This window comes from Pseudorca crassidens, chromosome 16 (genome assembly GCF_039906515.1).
Source record: "Pseudorca crassidens isolate mPseCra1 chromosome 16, mPseCra1.hap1, whole genome shotgun sequence".
NCBI lineage: Eukaryota > Metazoa > Chordata > Mammalia > Artiodactyla > Delphinidae > Pseudorca > Pseudorca crassidens.
The window spans coordinates 26177659-26192180 of record NC_090311.1 but is presented as its reverse complement, the minus strand read 5'-3'; the positions used below and the strand labels follow the sequence as shown (position 1 = coordinate 26192180).

At 54.0% G+C, this 14522-nt stretch overlaps 1 protein-coding gene across 10 annotated transcripts in view; it reads left to right on the top strand.

The window, feature by feature from the left end:
• MFSD13A (major facilitator superfamily domain containing 13A) overlaps positions 1 to 14522 on the top strand; it is a 23926-nt gene extending 9404 nt beyond the window's left edge. For 3 of the 10 annotated variants that reach the window (XM_067709566.1, XM_067709565.1, XM_067709564.1), the window contains 8 exons: positions 7457 to 7699; positions 8132 to 8214; positions 8799 to 9251; positions 9401 to 9527; positions 10071 to 10232; positions 10343 to 10439; positions 11004 to 11444; positions 12863 to 14522. In XM_067709566.1, the coding sequence (XP_067565667.1) occupies positions 7532 to 7699; positions 8132 to 8214; positions 8799 to 9251; positions 9401 to 9527; positions 10071 to 10232; positions 10343 to 10439; positions 11004 to 11444; positions 12863 to 13125 (1794 nt within the window). In that variant the 5' untranslated portion in view covers positions 7457 to 7531 and the 3' untranslated portion in view covers positions 13126 to 14522. Of the gene's footprint in view, positions 1 to 7456; positions 7700 to 8131; positions 8215 to 8798; positions 9252 to 9400; positions 9528 to 10070; positions 10233 to 10342; positions 10440 to 11003; positions 11445 to 12054; positions 12361 to 12862 lie in introns of those variants that run through there. The other 7 variants (XM_067709567.1, XM_067709571.1, XM_067709570.1 and 4 more) reach the window with 7 other exon arrangements.

The following is a 14522-nucleotide window of genomic DNA, read 5'->3' as shown; positions in this document are numbered from 1 at the left end:
GAACACCGATGCTGGGCCCCATCCTTAGAAATTACGATTTAATTGGTCAGGGGTGAGACTTGGGCTTTCGTGTTATTGAGCAGCTCCTCAGGTGATTTTAATGTGCCGACAGGCTGGAGAACCACCACATGGTTCAGTGCCAGCTATTGAGTAAGGAACTCCTGGGTTGTTCCCAGACTCCTCTGTGGCTCGTGAGGGGTGCATGGTCCTGAGGTGAAGTTGCTGATCCTCCAGTGCTGCTGCGGAGCAGGGAGGGAAAGGGTGAAGGTCCCTCCCCCAGTAGGGTGAAGTTCGTTTCCAGCCTGAGGAGGAGGATGGGCCCATTAGTCACTGCATGGAAAGTGGCACCCCTCCAGGGTTGGGCGTCCCCAACAGCCCTGCCAGGGCTGGTCCTGCCGTGGGGAGACTGAGCAGGGAGGGAAAGGGGGTGTGAAACAAGAAACACAGAAGACAATTCAGAGGTCACCTGCTTGTTGAAAAAAGGACACACCTAATATTTGCGCAGGGTATAATACCTTTCTTATTCATTTGATACTCCCGGGACAGGCAGGGAATGGAATTTTCTCCCGCTTTGCAGATGTAGGAATAAACTCAGAGAGCTAGTTAGTGATAAGGTTCAAACTTGACCCAGGGCTCCCAACTCCAAATTATGCTTATTAGTAGATTTTTTCCCTCCATACTAATAGCTTCTCATACAGTCTCTAGTCCTTCTGAAAGGAATCAGAAGCTAACACCCACCCTCTTTCTGAAGCCCCTCACCCCAGGGGCCCTGTCTGTCATTCTTGGTTTCCTCTACCAAATTCATCAGCCCCCTACTCACCACAGGCTGGTTCAGAAATCAGGGAGCTGCTACTGTTTCTATCATTTTCTGGTTCTCTATCTCCCAGAAGCCTGATGGGGTGAGGAGGGGAGAGTTTTTACATGATGCTGGGGGCTCCTTCTAAACATCTGATTCTGTCACCTGGCCACTCCCAGTGCCCCCCATCCTATTGTCCTCAGGATAGGATCTTGTGTGTGGTTTCCAAAGCCCTTCCTGATCTGGTGTGTATCAATTTTCCTTAGCACACGGGTGAAAGCTTAGTAAGTGTTACATTTTGTTATTATCACTGTTCCTCTTTGTTGCCTCACCTGTTGCCTTGCTGTCCATGTTTCACATCAGGGTTCCCCAGGTTGCCTCTTTTTGACTCCCACAGCCAAGCAGAATGCAGAGCTGAGGGGCACAGTGGGATCTGGGGAGGACACTCCTCCTAATACTGCTCTCCCGTTGGGCTGCGGATGTCCACATTGGCCTTTTAGGGTCACATTGACCCAGAAGGTATTAATTGAGCACTTACTGTGTGGTGAAGGAGCCTGGTGGAAGCTGGGAGTCCAGATCAGGGGCAGGTCTGACCTGGCCCTGCCTTTAAGGAGCTTGGGTGCTGGAGAAGGGTTAGGGGGACATTTGGATCCTGATACAGAGCCAAGGGACCTGAAAAGGGGAGAGAACACCTGACTTGGTGCCCTTGGGAAGGTATGTGCCCCTGAACTGGGCCTTGCTTGAATCAGCAGGATTTGATACAATTGTGGTGGCGGTATGGGCCTAGTGATGTGAGAAATGCTGAGTTTTTGGGTGTTTTTTAGTCAGAAGCACCTGTTTTGAATTTTGGCTCTAGCACTTAATAGCTCTGTGATTTGGGGCCAGCTATTTAACCTTCAGAGCCTTGGTTTCTTCACTTACAAGATGAGGATGGAAATAGTAACAAGAGTTGTAAGGATTCATGATGATAGGTGTAAAAACCAGGCATATCTTATATGTCTGAGAAATGGTATGTAGTTACATCTAGGGTGTTTTAGGTGGAAGGGACAACATGAACAAAGGTTGGAGGTGGCACTTAAAAAAGAATTTGATGGATGACAGGATATATCAAGCAGTGAGAAGCATCAATGTTGAGTGCTGAAAAGACAACTTCAGTCATGGATTTGGCAGAAGGGGACACTGACTGCAACTCTTTAAAGATCATAAAGCCAAACTTCAGAGACATGAAAAAGAAGAAGAATAGCTACATTAAAAAAAATTTTATTTATTTGTTTTTAGCTGTGTTGGGTCTTCGTTGCTGCTCTGGGCTTTCTCTAGTTGCGGTGAGCCGGGGCTACTCTTCGTTGTGGTGCGTGGGCTTCTCATTACGGTGGCTTCTCTTCTTGTGGAGCACGGGCTCTAGAGCGCAGGCTCAGTTGTGGCGCACAGGCTTAGTTGCTCTGCGGCGTGTGGGATCTTCCTGGACCAGGGCTCGAACCCGTGTCTCCTGCATTGGATGGAGGATTCTTAACCACTGTGCCACCAGGGAAGCCCATGAATAGCTACATTTTATTGAGGGTCTTCTCAGTGCCAGGCACTAGGCTTGGTGCTTTATATATCTTTTGCATTTCAGCCCTACAGCAATCTAAGAGGTTGGCGTTGTCATCCCCACTTTATAGATGAGGAAACTGAGGCCCAGGGAGAGGGAGTGGCTGGCTCAAGGCCACACAACTGGGACCACACCAGCGGGGGGCATGGGAGATGGGCTCTGGGGCCACCAGCAGGCTCTCCTGCTAGGTGCCAAGGTGAGGGTGGAGTTGGTTGCAGGTTACAGGTTATCTCAGCCAGGTTATGCAACTAGGCTGGTGTGAGCCCCAAGCCTTCCTCCCCCGAGAGGCAGGGCTGTTGTTCTCTGTGGGGGTGGAGTGGGGGTGGGGAGGGCTATTAGAGGAAGCAGTTCCTGATGGAGGAGTGGAATCTGGAGTGACCCTGCATACTCCTCCCCCAGCTTTCTTTCCCGGGCAGAGGCTTACCTGGACAGGTTGCTTTGCCTCTAGATCTGGTCCATGGTAGTGGTCTGTCTCTGGTACTCATGAACATCATCTGGGCCCGTGCTCCTTGCAGGCCATCCTCTTCTGACTTTCCCCCTTGTGCCTTGATTTTTCTCTCAAACTCGCCTACCACAGGAAGGGGCCTGATTACCAGCATATTCCCCTGCTCCTACCCTGATCTGTTATAAGTGAGCCCAAGGAAATGCCAGTTTCTGAGCACATTTCTGTCGGTGCTCTGGGCTTCCTAGACATAGTTTAATCCTCCCTGAATTCCTATAAAAATAGGCACTGTTACTCCCATTTTACAGGTGAGGAAACCAAGGTTCAGACAAGCTCAGACGTTGCCTGCAGTTACAGTTAGTAGAAAGTTCAGTTGAGATGTAAACCCAGGCCCTTCTGATGGCAAAAGTCATACGTTTTCCATCTCACCGCACTTTGAGGTTTTCTTCTACTGTTGCCCCAGCTGCTGGAGGCTGGGGACCTTGCCTGTAGGGTCCACCTTCTCCAGTAACCAGGGCAGGCCACTGGACATCGGGGTAGGGGTGCCGGGAGGTTTCACTCCCTTTGGACAAAGGCTTTCAAGGTGAGGGAGGGGAGTTCTGAAAGGCTCTGGGGAATCACAGGAGGTGACCTGGGTTAAGGATAGCAGCAGAGGTGTACATGGTGCTTTACAGCCCCAAAGCACCTTTAGATTAGCCCACCCCACCCTTGTGTGGTAGGTATGGAGGGTCTGGGAGGCTCGTTAGCAGTAATCTCTGAAGTTTGGGTGCTCGCTGCACTTCCTGTGCTCATTGCGTTAGAGTATTTTCTCATGGACTGCTAACCCTAGCCTTAGGAAGGTTGGCCCCATTGTGCAGATCAGGAAACAGGCATGGAGAGGTTTAGCAAATTGCTTCAGGTCACACGGGTAGGAAATGGTGGAGTTGGGACTTTGGAGACCTCCAGTTGTGTCTTCTTTCCACTATGTTACTTGGAAAGTGCCAAGGAAACTTAAAGGGTGATGGATATGTTCCTGATCTCAATTGTGGTGACAGTTTCACAGGCATACCTATGCCAAAACTGATCAGACTGTACACTTTGAAAATGTGCAAATTATTATTATTGGGGGGGCGGGAGGTCTTTTTTTTTCTTTTTTTCTTTGGGCCACGCTGTGCAGCTTGTGGGATCTCAGTCCCCCAACCAGGGATTGAACCCAGGCCATGGCAGTGACAGCCCAGAATCCTAACCACTAGGCCACCAGGGGACTCCCCAATATGCAGATTATTATATGTCAGTTGTACCTCAATAAAGCTGTGAAAAAAAAAAGTATTTCCCACCAAATGTTTCTTCAGGGGCTCAAAGCCCCCAGGGAGAGGCCACCTGGATATCCTCCGGCTCTGGGACAAGGTGGCATCATTATGGCCTGGGAGAGATTCTCACAGAATTAGCAGCTGCTTTCAGGTAGTTTTGGCCACTCCTCCTTCTCTCATTGCTCCACCACTAGGCGTGGGCTGGCACAAGGTTGGCACAGGGGATGGGGGGCTGCATACCGATCTCTTGAGTGAATTGCCACTCAGCTTCCATTGAGCCTGAGAGAGACTCCCATGAGATACCATCCTTATTCTCCCTGCAGAGCCTCTTTCTTACCCGTCACTCTTATAGCAAGAGTGGCTGAGTCCAGAGAGGGAGAGAGAGGGCAAAGACACAGGCCCTGCGCTGGAGAACCCCACAGTCAGGCTGGAGTGCGGGCAGGTGGGAGAGTGCTGTGCAGGGGCAGGAGGCACCAGTGAGGGCCGAGGAGTTGGAGAAGGTCTTCTTGACATGGTGCTGGCTCCTGAGGGATGGGTGAGATGGAGATGAAGACATGGGCAGGGTGCTTCTGGTAGGAGGCACCATCAAGAACAAAGGCCTGGGGGCTTCCCTGGTGGCGCAGTGGTTAAGAATCTGCCTGCCAATGCAAGGGAGATGGGTTCGAGCCCTGGTCCGGGAAGATCCCACATGCCGCAGAGCAACTAAGCCTGTGTGCCACAACTACTGAGCCTGCGCTCTAGAGCCCACGAGCCACAACTACTGAGCCCTTGTGCCACAACTACTGAAGCCCTCGTGCCTAGAGCCCGTGCTCCGCAACAAGAGAAGCCACCACAATGAGAAGCCCACACACCACAATGAAGAGTAGCCCCCGCTCGCCGCAACCAGAGAAAACCTGTGCGCAGCAACGAAGACCCAATGCAGCCAAAAATGGATAAATAAATAAATTTATTAAAAAAAAAAAAAAGAACAAAGGCCTGGCCAGAGGAGACAGTGGCTTGAAGATCCATGGGAGTCTGGGCTGGTCTGGCGGGGAGAGGCCAGACTACAGAGGCCCTTGAAGGCTGGGCAGGGAAGGGGAGCCATGGTTGCTCATGGGGCAAGAACAGGGCCTGGGGAGTCACCACATTTGGACTGGGGCTGAAGTCGGTCCTCCAGGGCCTGACTCTGATGGGGAAACAGAAGTTTCTGTTCTGCATGTGTGCATGCAAGCATGCGGACATGTAAATGAAGCCCATGGGTAGGCTTGGGTCATGAGGACTCAAAGAGAAAGCCTCTGAGGAAGTGTATAAGTTTTAGGGCTGCCACAAACTGAGTGGCTTAAGGCAACCTCCCAGTTCCTGTAGGGTAGAAATCCAACATCAAGGCATCAGCAGGGTCATGTGCCCTCTGGAGGGAGGCTCTAGGAAAGAATCCTTCCTTGCCTCTTCCTAGCTCCTGGTGGTTGCCTGCAATCCTTAGTGTTCTTTGGCTTGTAGATGCGTCACTCACATTTCTGCCTGCATCTTCAGGTGGCTGTCTTCCCTTTGTGTGTGTCTGTCTCTGTGTCCAAATTTCCCTCTCCTTTTAAGGATACCAGTCATTGGATTAGGGCCCACCCTAACTCAGTATGATCTCATCTTAACTTGGTTACATCTGCAAAGATCCTATTTCCAAATAAGGTTGCACTCACAGATACTGGGGGTTAGGACTTGAACTTATCTCTTTGGGGCACATTCAACTCAGAACAGGGAGTTTGAGAGAAGGAAGCCCCCATAGCTTCCCTCTGGAGGTCAGACAAGCACACATGAGATTATTTTTCTGAAAAGAGAACAACAGCTTTGAATCTAAAGAGACAGATAAACTTAATGCCTGGCTGCTTAAAGTGTGGTCATGGACCAGCAGCATTGGTGCCACCTGGGAGCCTGTTAGGAATGCAGAATCTCAGATTCTTCCCCACGCCTATGGAGGCAAAATCTGCATTTTAACAAAGTCCCCTGGTGACTTGGAAGCACATTACAGTATGAGAAGCGCTGCTTTAATAAAAATCTGACTTTTATTTGCTTTTCCATCCATGGTCAGTCTAGCCTGCTGGTCTCTGTACACGAGTCGGCCTGGTTGGGAGCAGGCACTCGTGCTGTCCTTTGTTCTCTCTCTCTCTCTCTCTTTTTTTTTTTTTTTTTGCGGTACACGGGCCTCTCACTGTTGTGGCTTCTTCCCGTTGCGGAGCACAGGCTCCGGACGCGCAGGCCCAGCGGCCATGGCTTACGGGCCCAGCCGCTCCGCAGCATGTGGGATCTTCCTGGACCGGGGCACGAACCCGCGTCCCCTGCATTGGCAGGCAGACTCCCAACCACTGTGCCACCAGGGAAGCCCTGTTCTCTCTTTTCATGTAACATGTTCTTGAGTTTCTCTCCCCTGTGTTGAGGTTGCCCACGTACTTGGCCTTTCTGGAGAGCATCGGGCTTGTTGAGCCAGTCCCTTTGTTGTGTTCCTGGGCTGTGTCCAGCTTTTGGCTGTTTATAAATGTTGCTGCCATGAACAGCTCTGTACTTGTTCCCTTGGGGTTAGTTCCTTGAGGTGGAATTTCCGGAATCAAAGTGCGTGAGCAGTTGTGGACTCTTATCATATCTTATAACTTGTATATCCCTATGGAAACTGCCATCACAGCAGGTTTCTCCATTCTACCCAGCAGTCCATAGGAACCCAATTTGGGAGGTCAAGTGGCAGAAAAGGCTTTGGAGCCAGACAGGTCAGGGTTCAAATCTGCTACTTTTTTGCTGTGCGACACTGGGCAAATCACTTAACATCTCTGAGCTTGGGGTTGCTCTCCTATAATACTGTAATAGTGCTGTAAACTTTGTAGGGATTTTATAAAGATGATAATGAGATCACTAACGTCCATTTATTGAGCACTTTCTGTGAGTTACCTCATTTAATCCTTACATTCCTCTGAGTAGCCATGATCATCCACTTTTCCTTTTTACAGAAGAGAAAACTGAGGCTGGGGTTAAGTAGCTTGCCCGAGGTGCCACTGTAGGCACAGTGTGTGCCCAAGCCCAGGGTTGTCATGTCTGGACCGTTAAGGTTGAGTAAAGTATGGATGAAAGAAGATACTGAGCACTAGCACGCGACCTGGCTCAGCACTTGCTGGCTGGCTGCCTTCTCTTCCCACGCCTTTATCAGTTTCCTTGGGTTACTCTCCAGTAGTGGTATCTAGTCCAGCATTGTTTTAGCTGGACATCATTGACGATTCCCCAGTTTTGTTTTACGTACAGACTTTCTCCCAGTGAGATGACTCAGAGGTCTGGGGTTAGATCAGCTGGCTCTGATCCCTGCAGCTAACTGGCTTCTTCTTCCCCAGGGACAAGGATGGCCAGACTGCCCGTGGCCATGAGCGCTCCTCAGTACTCCTGGGGCTGAGGCTGGGCTGGCCGCCATGGGGCTGGGTGGGCCCTGGGCCTGGCTGCTGGGCCTGCCCACGGCCATGGTCTATGGCTCCCTGGCCCTCTTCATCTCTGTCCTGCACAACGTGTTCCTGCTTTACTACGTGGACACCTTTGTCTCAGTGTACAAGATCAACAAAGCTGCCTTCTGGGTCGGAGAGGTAGGCCAGAGCTGGGGCAGCTAGCCAGGGTGGGAGCCAGGCAGATGGCAGGGCTGGATCCTGCCCAGCCAGGAGCTTGGGGCAAGCCGGGTTGCCCACCGAGATTCAGCAAGGAAAGCTGGAGCTGGAGGCCTTGATGACTCCTCAGTGAGGATTACGCCAGCTCTCCTGGCCTCTGTCTTGTGAGCCAGGCACTGTTCTATGTATGCACATTGATAATATATTCACATATATTTATCAGCTGGGACCTGGATGGGTGGGAGTTTGATGGGACAGTTGCTATGGGTTATAACAGAGGGACTGACCTGAGCAAAGGTTTGCAGGAAGGAAAGCTGGGGTCATCTCTGAGAGGTGGCGAGCAGGCTGGGATGGAGAAAGCCCCGGAGAGGAGACTGCCTGGAGCCCACCTGCCCGTTTCCCCTCTGCCCACAGACGGTGTTTCTCCTCTGGAACAGCCTCAATGACCCCCTGTTCGGCTGGCTGAGTGACCGTCAGTTCCTCAGCTCCCAGCCCCGGTTTGTTTCCCGAGGATGGCTCAGAACTGGTTCTGTCCCACCTACCCCCGCCCCCAGAGCTGGAGGACCCCTGCCTGTGTTTGGGGTGGGGAAGAAAGGGAGACCATTTCCAGCTGTTGTGCAGGCTTCCTCCTTTCCCAAGGTCAGGCAGACTCTGTCCAGTTTGAAGAAGTGGCCTTGGCTGGCTGCTGCCTTGCTCAGCTCGGGGAGAAATTTACCCCCGCTTGGCTTACCAGGCCCTCAGGACGGGGCTCCGTGCAGCAAACACTCTGCTGCTTCTGGCACATTTCTTTAGCCCATCCCTGCTCGGGCCCATCACTGCCCCCAAGCTTGAGAAATGGGTATCCCACCACCCTTTGGCCATCAGCCCTGGCAGGCTGGTAAGAGAGCAGAGGGGAGAGTGTATCCACTGGTGAGTTGTGCTTCCTAAATCAGGGGTTGAACTCAGGGCTCAGTGGGACCACCCTGGTGTGAGTCCCATGCTCTGGGCCTCTGTTGTTCCCTCCTCTGGGCCCCGGGCAGGGGGAACTGGGGCCTGCCGAGGCTGTAGGGGCATCTCCCAACAGCACCCCTCTCCCTGGCAGGTCAGGCGCCAGGCTCTCCTCGAGGGCCGTGGTGCTGGCACGGGTGCGGGCGCTGGGCTGGCATGGGCCGCTGCTGGCGCTGTCGTTCCTGGCGTTCTGGGTGCCGTGGGCCCCAGCTGGCCTGCAGTTCTTGCTGTGCCTGTGCCTCTATGATGGCTTCCTGACGCTCGTGGACCTGCACCATCATGCCTTGCTGGCTGACCTGGCCCTCTCAGCCCACGACCGCACCCACCTCAACTTCTACTGCTCCCTCTTCAGTGCAGCTGGCTCCCTGTCTGTCTTTGCCTCCTACGCCTTCTGGAACAAAGAAGACTTCTCTTCCTTCCGCGCCTTCTGCCTGGCACTGGCCGCTGGGTCTGGGCTGGGCTTTGTGGGGGCCACACGGCTGCTGAGATGGCGGGTGGAGGCGGCCAGCAGGGAACCGGGGTGCCCAACCCTGGCTGTGGATGGCGGGTGAGTGGCCAGCTCTGGCTCTCCAGGGTCCCGCCAGCACTCTGCTGGGTATGACTGCCATGCTGGGGCCCCTGGCTGGTGGGTGGCTGCCCGGTGGGGGATGGCTCTGGCCCAGCCTAGGCCGTTCTTGACTCCCCTCTGCCCCGTAGCCTGTGTGAAGAAGAAGAGCTGCTTCTTGGCGGCGAGGAGATGGGCAGCATCACCTTGGGCCAGTACCTTCGGCAGCTGGCCCGCCACCGGAACTTCCTGTGGTTCGTGGGCATGGACCTGGTGCAGGTACGGGAGCAGTGCCTCCGTCCAGGATGGCTACGAATGCCTCACTCAAGGGGACAGGCTCCTCAGAAGCTGGGAGATCAGTTCTGGCCTCGCCTGAGAATGGCTGGGCCATTCAATGGCAGGAGCACAAGTTGGGTTGTTAGATACCTGGATTCTAGCAGCATCTGAGCTCCTAGCTCTCTGCGTCATCTTAGGCTTGTCTCAGTCTCTCGGGGCAGCTGTGTCCTCACCTGCAAAGCGAGGATATGCAAAAGAGGTGCCCCTTTGGAGACTTAAAACACCACATGCCATACCTAAAACATATGTAGTATATAAGCCAACCAAATTTAGAAATAGATTGTTTTTGTGTCATTTAGCTTGTTTTAGCATTGATAGGTTTTATAAGAGAAAAAGCTTTTAATTGTTCTAATGACAATTTTGTCATTCCTTCTAACTTTTAGCAAACTTGATGAGCATAGGAAGTTGGTTTCAGGTTTTGTTGTTGTTGTTTTTTGCGGTATGCGGGCCTCTCACTGCTGTGGACTCTCCTGTTGCGGAGCACAGGCTCCGGACGCGCAGGCTCAGTGGCCATGGCTCACGGGCCTAGCCGCTCTACGGCATGTGGGATCTTCCTGGACCAGGGCACGAACCCGTGTCCCCTGCATCGGCAGGCGGACTCCCAACAACTGCGCCACCAGGGAAGCCCTGGTTTCAGGTTTTGTTCTGGCACGTTCCACGCCGAGGGACACGGGGGTGGAGGCCGCTCTTGCTCCTGCTGCCCCACCTGCTGGCTTCTGCCCTCTTCCTGGCCTCCTCACTGTCCCTGTTGGTTGCAGGTCTTTCACTGCCACTTCAACAGCAACTTCTTCCCCCTCTTCCTGGAGCATCTGTTGTCAGACCACATCTCCCTCTCCACTGGCTCCTTCCTGTTGGGTGAGTGGGTGCCTCGGGCAGGCCGGAAGGACAAAGGCTTGTACCCCAGAACCCCTAGCCTGGCTGTAGGCACAGCCGCCTCCCCAGCTGGGGCCCAGGTGGCAGAGGGCAGAATCCGTGCTGGGGTTGCACCTCCAGCCCCCAGCTCTGTTTTCCAGAGGGAGGGAGGGAGCCTCTGTGGGTTTGAGTGGGTAGGGCTGCCCTCATGGTGGTCCTCTGGGTGGCGGTGACACCCAGAGGTGAAGTGGTACAGTGGCTGGTTCACAGGGAGGACTACTGTCCTGACAGGCCTGGGTGTGTGTCTTGACCGTGCTTATTCACTGTGTGGCCTTGGGTGTGTTTTATTTCATCTCTTTGGGCCTCCACTTCTCTGTAAAGTAGGAATGATAATAGTACTTACCTTAAAGGGTCGTGAGGACTAAATAAAAGGGTGTGAAGCTCTTAGCACGGAGCCTGAACCTCGTTAGTGTTGGATCAGTGCAAACTCTGATTCCGATGGCCAACCGTGAGCAGTTGTGGAGGTTGTGGCCGTGCCCCCTGACGAGGCCGCACCCCCTTCCCCAGGCATCTCCTATGTCGCTCCGCATCTCAACAATCTCTACTTCCTGCCCCTGTGCCGGCGCTGGGGCGTCTACGCTGTGGTGCGCGGGCTCTTCCTGCTCAAGCTGGGCCTGAGCCTGCTCATGCTGTGCGCTGGCCCCGACCGCCCTGGCCTGCTCTGCCTCTTCATTGCCAGGTATGCCCTGCCCTCCTTCGTCCCCACACCTCTGTCCCACCCCTTCATTTTTGTCTGCTCTCTCTCCGCCGGCAGCAACCGTGTCTTCACTGAGGGCACCTGTAAGCTGTTGACCTTGGTGGTCACTGACCTGGTGGACGAGGACCTGGTGCTGAACCACCGCAAGCAGGCGGCCTCAGCACTTCTCTTTGGCATGGTGGCCTTGGTGACCAAGCCAGGCCAGACCTTCGCCCCGCTGCTGGGCACCTGGCTGCTGTGCTTCTACACAGGTGAGAGCCCAGGGGCTGGCACGGGGCTCTGGAGGCTCCAGGGAGCACAGCTTACCTGGTGTACCAGCTGATCAGCCTGGGATCTGGGTCCATTGAGGGAGAGAATGGCAACCAGCCAACAGAGGCTGGGTCTGGGCCGCCCCCGGCTGCCACCCCTCCTCTGCCTCTCTGCATGTGGGTAGAGGAACTGGGTTACACTCTTTCATTCATTCATTCAACAAATATGTATGGAATACCTTCTCTGCCAGGTGCTGCTCTAGGTGCCTCTAGGGAGAGAGATGACAAAATCAGACAGACAAGGTCTTTGCCATCGTGGAGCTTATATTCTAGTCAGGGGGTGGGGGTAGGGTCGGCAATAAACAGCCAAACAGGTAGTGATAAGTGCGTTGGTAAAAACTAGCCATTGTGACTGAGAAGCTGCTTAGTGTGGTCCGGGAAGTTCTCTCTGAGGAGGTGACACCCAGGATGTGAACTGAATGGCGAGGATTTGGTCTACAAAGATCTCAGCAAATCCCAGACAGAGAGAACTGGAAGTGGGCCCAAGTTATCAAGAATGGTTTGGCAGACTTCCCTGGTGGTGCAGTGGTTAAGAATCCATCTGCCAATGCAGGGGACCCGGGTTCGAGCCCTGGTCCGGGAAGATCCCACATGCCACGGAGCAACTAAGCCTACGTGCCACAACTACTGAGCCTGCGCTCTAGAGCCACGAGTCACAACTACTGAGCCCGCGTGCCACAACTACTAAAGCCGGCGCACCTAGAGCCCGTGCTCTGCAAAAAGAGAAGCCACCGCAGTGAGAAGCCCGTGCACCGAAACGAAGAGTAGCCCTGGCTCGCCACAACTAGAGAAAGCCCGCACACAACAACGAAGACCCAATGCAGCAAAATAAATAAAGAAATAAATTTATAAAAAAGAGTGGTTTGGAGATGAGGCTGGAAAAGTGAAGAGGGCTCTGTAGATCTGGGCAGGGTGTGAATTTTATTCTCAGTGCAGCTATTGGGTGGCTTTTAAGTAGGGGAGTGGCCTCGTCTGATTTACATGCTTTAAAGTTCGCTCTGACTGCTGTATGGAGGATGGGCTGTAGGGAGGCTGTGGCACAGGCGATGGAGGCTTGGAGCAGGTGGGGCCGGGGGCTGAAAAGAAGTGTTTGTTTTGGGCTGTGTTTTGGAGTTGGGGGAAGTGAAGGATTGGCTGTTGGGGAGTGGTGAAATTAACTGAGGAATCTAGGAAGACTTCGAGGTTATTGGGGGGATGGCGGTACCATTCCCCAAGAAGAGAAGAACAGGGGAGAAGCAAGTCTGGGGGAGGAATCAAGAGCTGCCATTTGGACACGTGCCCGTGGCGTGTGAGATGCGGCACTGTGGACTGTGGAGGAGACCAGGGCTGACCTGTTCTTTCTGCGGACTCTCTCATCCTAGGTCATGATCTCTTCCAGCAGCCCGCACTGACGCCTGTGGGGAGTGCCCAGCCCTGGCCAGAGCCCCCGGCTCCACCCCCACCACAGGCCCCGACGCTCCGCCAGGGCTGCTTCTACCTGCTGGTGCTGGTTCCCCTCACCTGTGCTCTGCTGCAGCTGTTCACCTGGTCCCAGTTCACGCTGTATGGGAGACGCCTGCATGCGGTCAAAGCCCAGCGTCAGAACCTGTCACGGGCCCAAACCCTGGACATTAAGATGGTGTGAGGGGAGCGGCAAGGCCACCCTGCTGAGGACACTACCTGCAGCCCTGGGCGGCCAGTCTCTTTCACCTTCCTGGGGTGCAGCCTGGAGGACAGATGGTGGAGTGGGAGCTCCTGGGGCTGCGCAGGGAGCGTCACTGAGGTCTAAGTTCCTGCTTGGCTGTCGGGCTCAGCTTGGGCAAGGATTGGGGCGTTTGTGCTCAGGGACCCGCTTCCTCCTATGCGGCAGGAGGAAGAAGAGGATCACGAAGGGAGGGGGCCCGCCCTGTGGTCACGTGGGGTTGCTGTGGGCACAGAGGCCTATCCCCCTTCCTGGCTGGGGCTGGCACCCTATGTGGGCTCGGAAACCACTTTGGCCTAGTCAGAGGAAACTGAGTCCCACCTGCCCCTTGCGGTGGCTTCTCTCAGAACTCTCTGCCTCAGCTGTGCGTGGAGTAGCGCGCCCCAGCTGCTGCAGGGCACCCGCGTCCCCAGCTGGCCTCTCAGCAATGTTCATTTCATCACAGACTGATCGAAGTCGGTCATTTCTATTCCCACTCCTGAGGTCTGTGCTGTGTGTGGGAGTGGTGGGTTGGGGAACAGGATTCCTTACTTAATAAGAGCAGCCTGAGAGCATTTTCAGAGATGAGTGGGGGGCCACCCACATCAGAGTCACTGGGATAGCAGGGAGAGCCCACAGGCCCATGGCCGCATGGGCCCTTGGGAGCAAATCAGCTTTCAGGCCTGCGTTCGTAGCCCCAGTGCGTTTCCCGTGTACCACTGCTGGACGTGGTGGGCAAGGAGGAGTGGCCACTTCTAGGCTAGAGGTCCTTAACCTTGGAGTTGCTGGGGAGCTTGCAAAGATGCTGGTGTCTGAGTTGTTCCCCAAGATTCTGATTTCATGGGTCTGGGTACCGCCTGGCACTGGGGTTTCGGAAAGCTCTGTGGTGATTTTCCCGTGCAGCTGGGACTGAGAACCTCTGCTTGAGGTCAGCGTTTCTCGGCCTCGGCACTGCAGACACTTGGGGCTGGGCTGTTCTTCGTTGTGGGTGTTTAGCAGCATCCCTGGCCTCTGCCTACTAGATGTCAGTAGCATCTCCCTCCAGTTGTGACGACCGAACATCTCCAGGCATTGCCAAGTGTGTCCTAAGGGGCAAAACTGACTTTGATTGGGAACCACTGCTCTAGGCCAATGGTTATTTGAGGGTGTGCACAGCGGTTAAGAATGTAGGCCCTAGGGCTATATTGCCTGGGTTCAAATTCTAGCTAACAAAGGGCAGAGCTTTGGGAAATTATATAAGGAATAACAAACATACTTACACTTTGTACGGTTGTTGGGAGAATCAAATGGATTAACATTTGTAAAGTGCCTGGAAAACCGCTCCCCCCTACCCCCCAAGTATACAGGTTTAAAATGGAGAA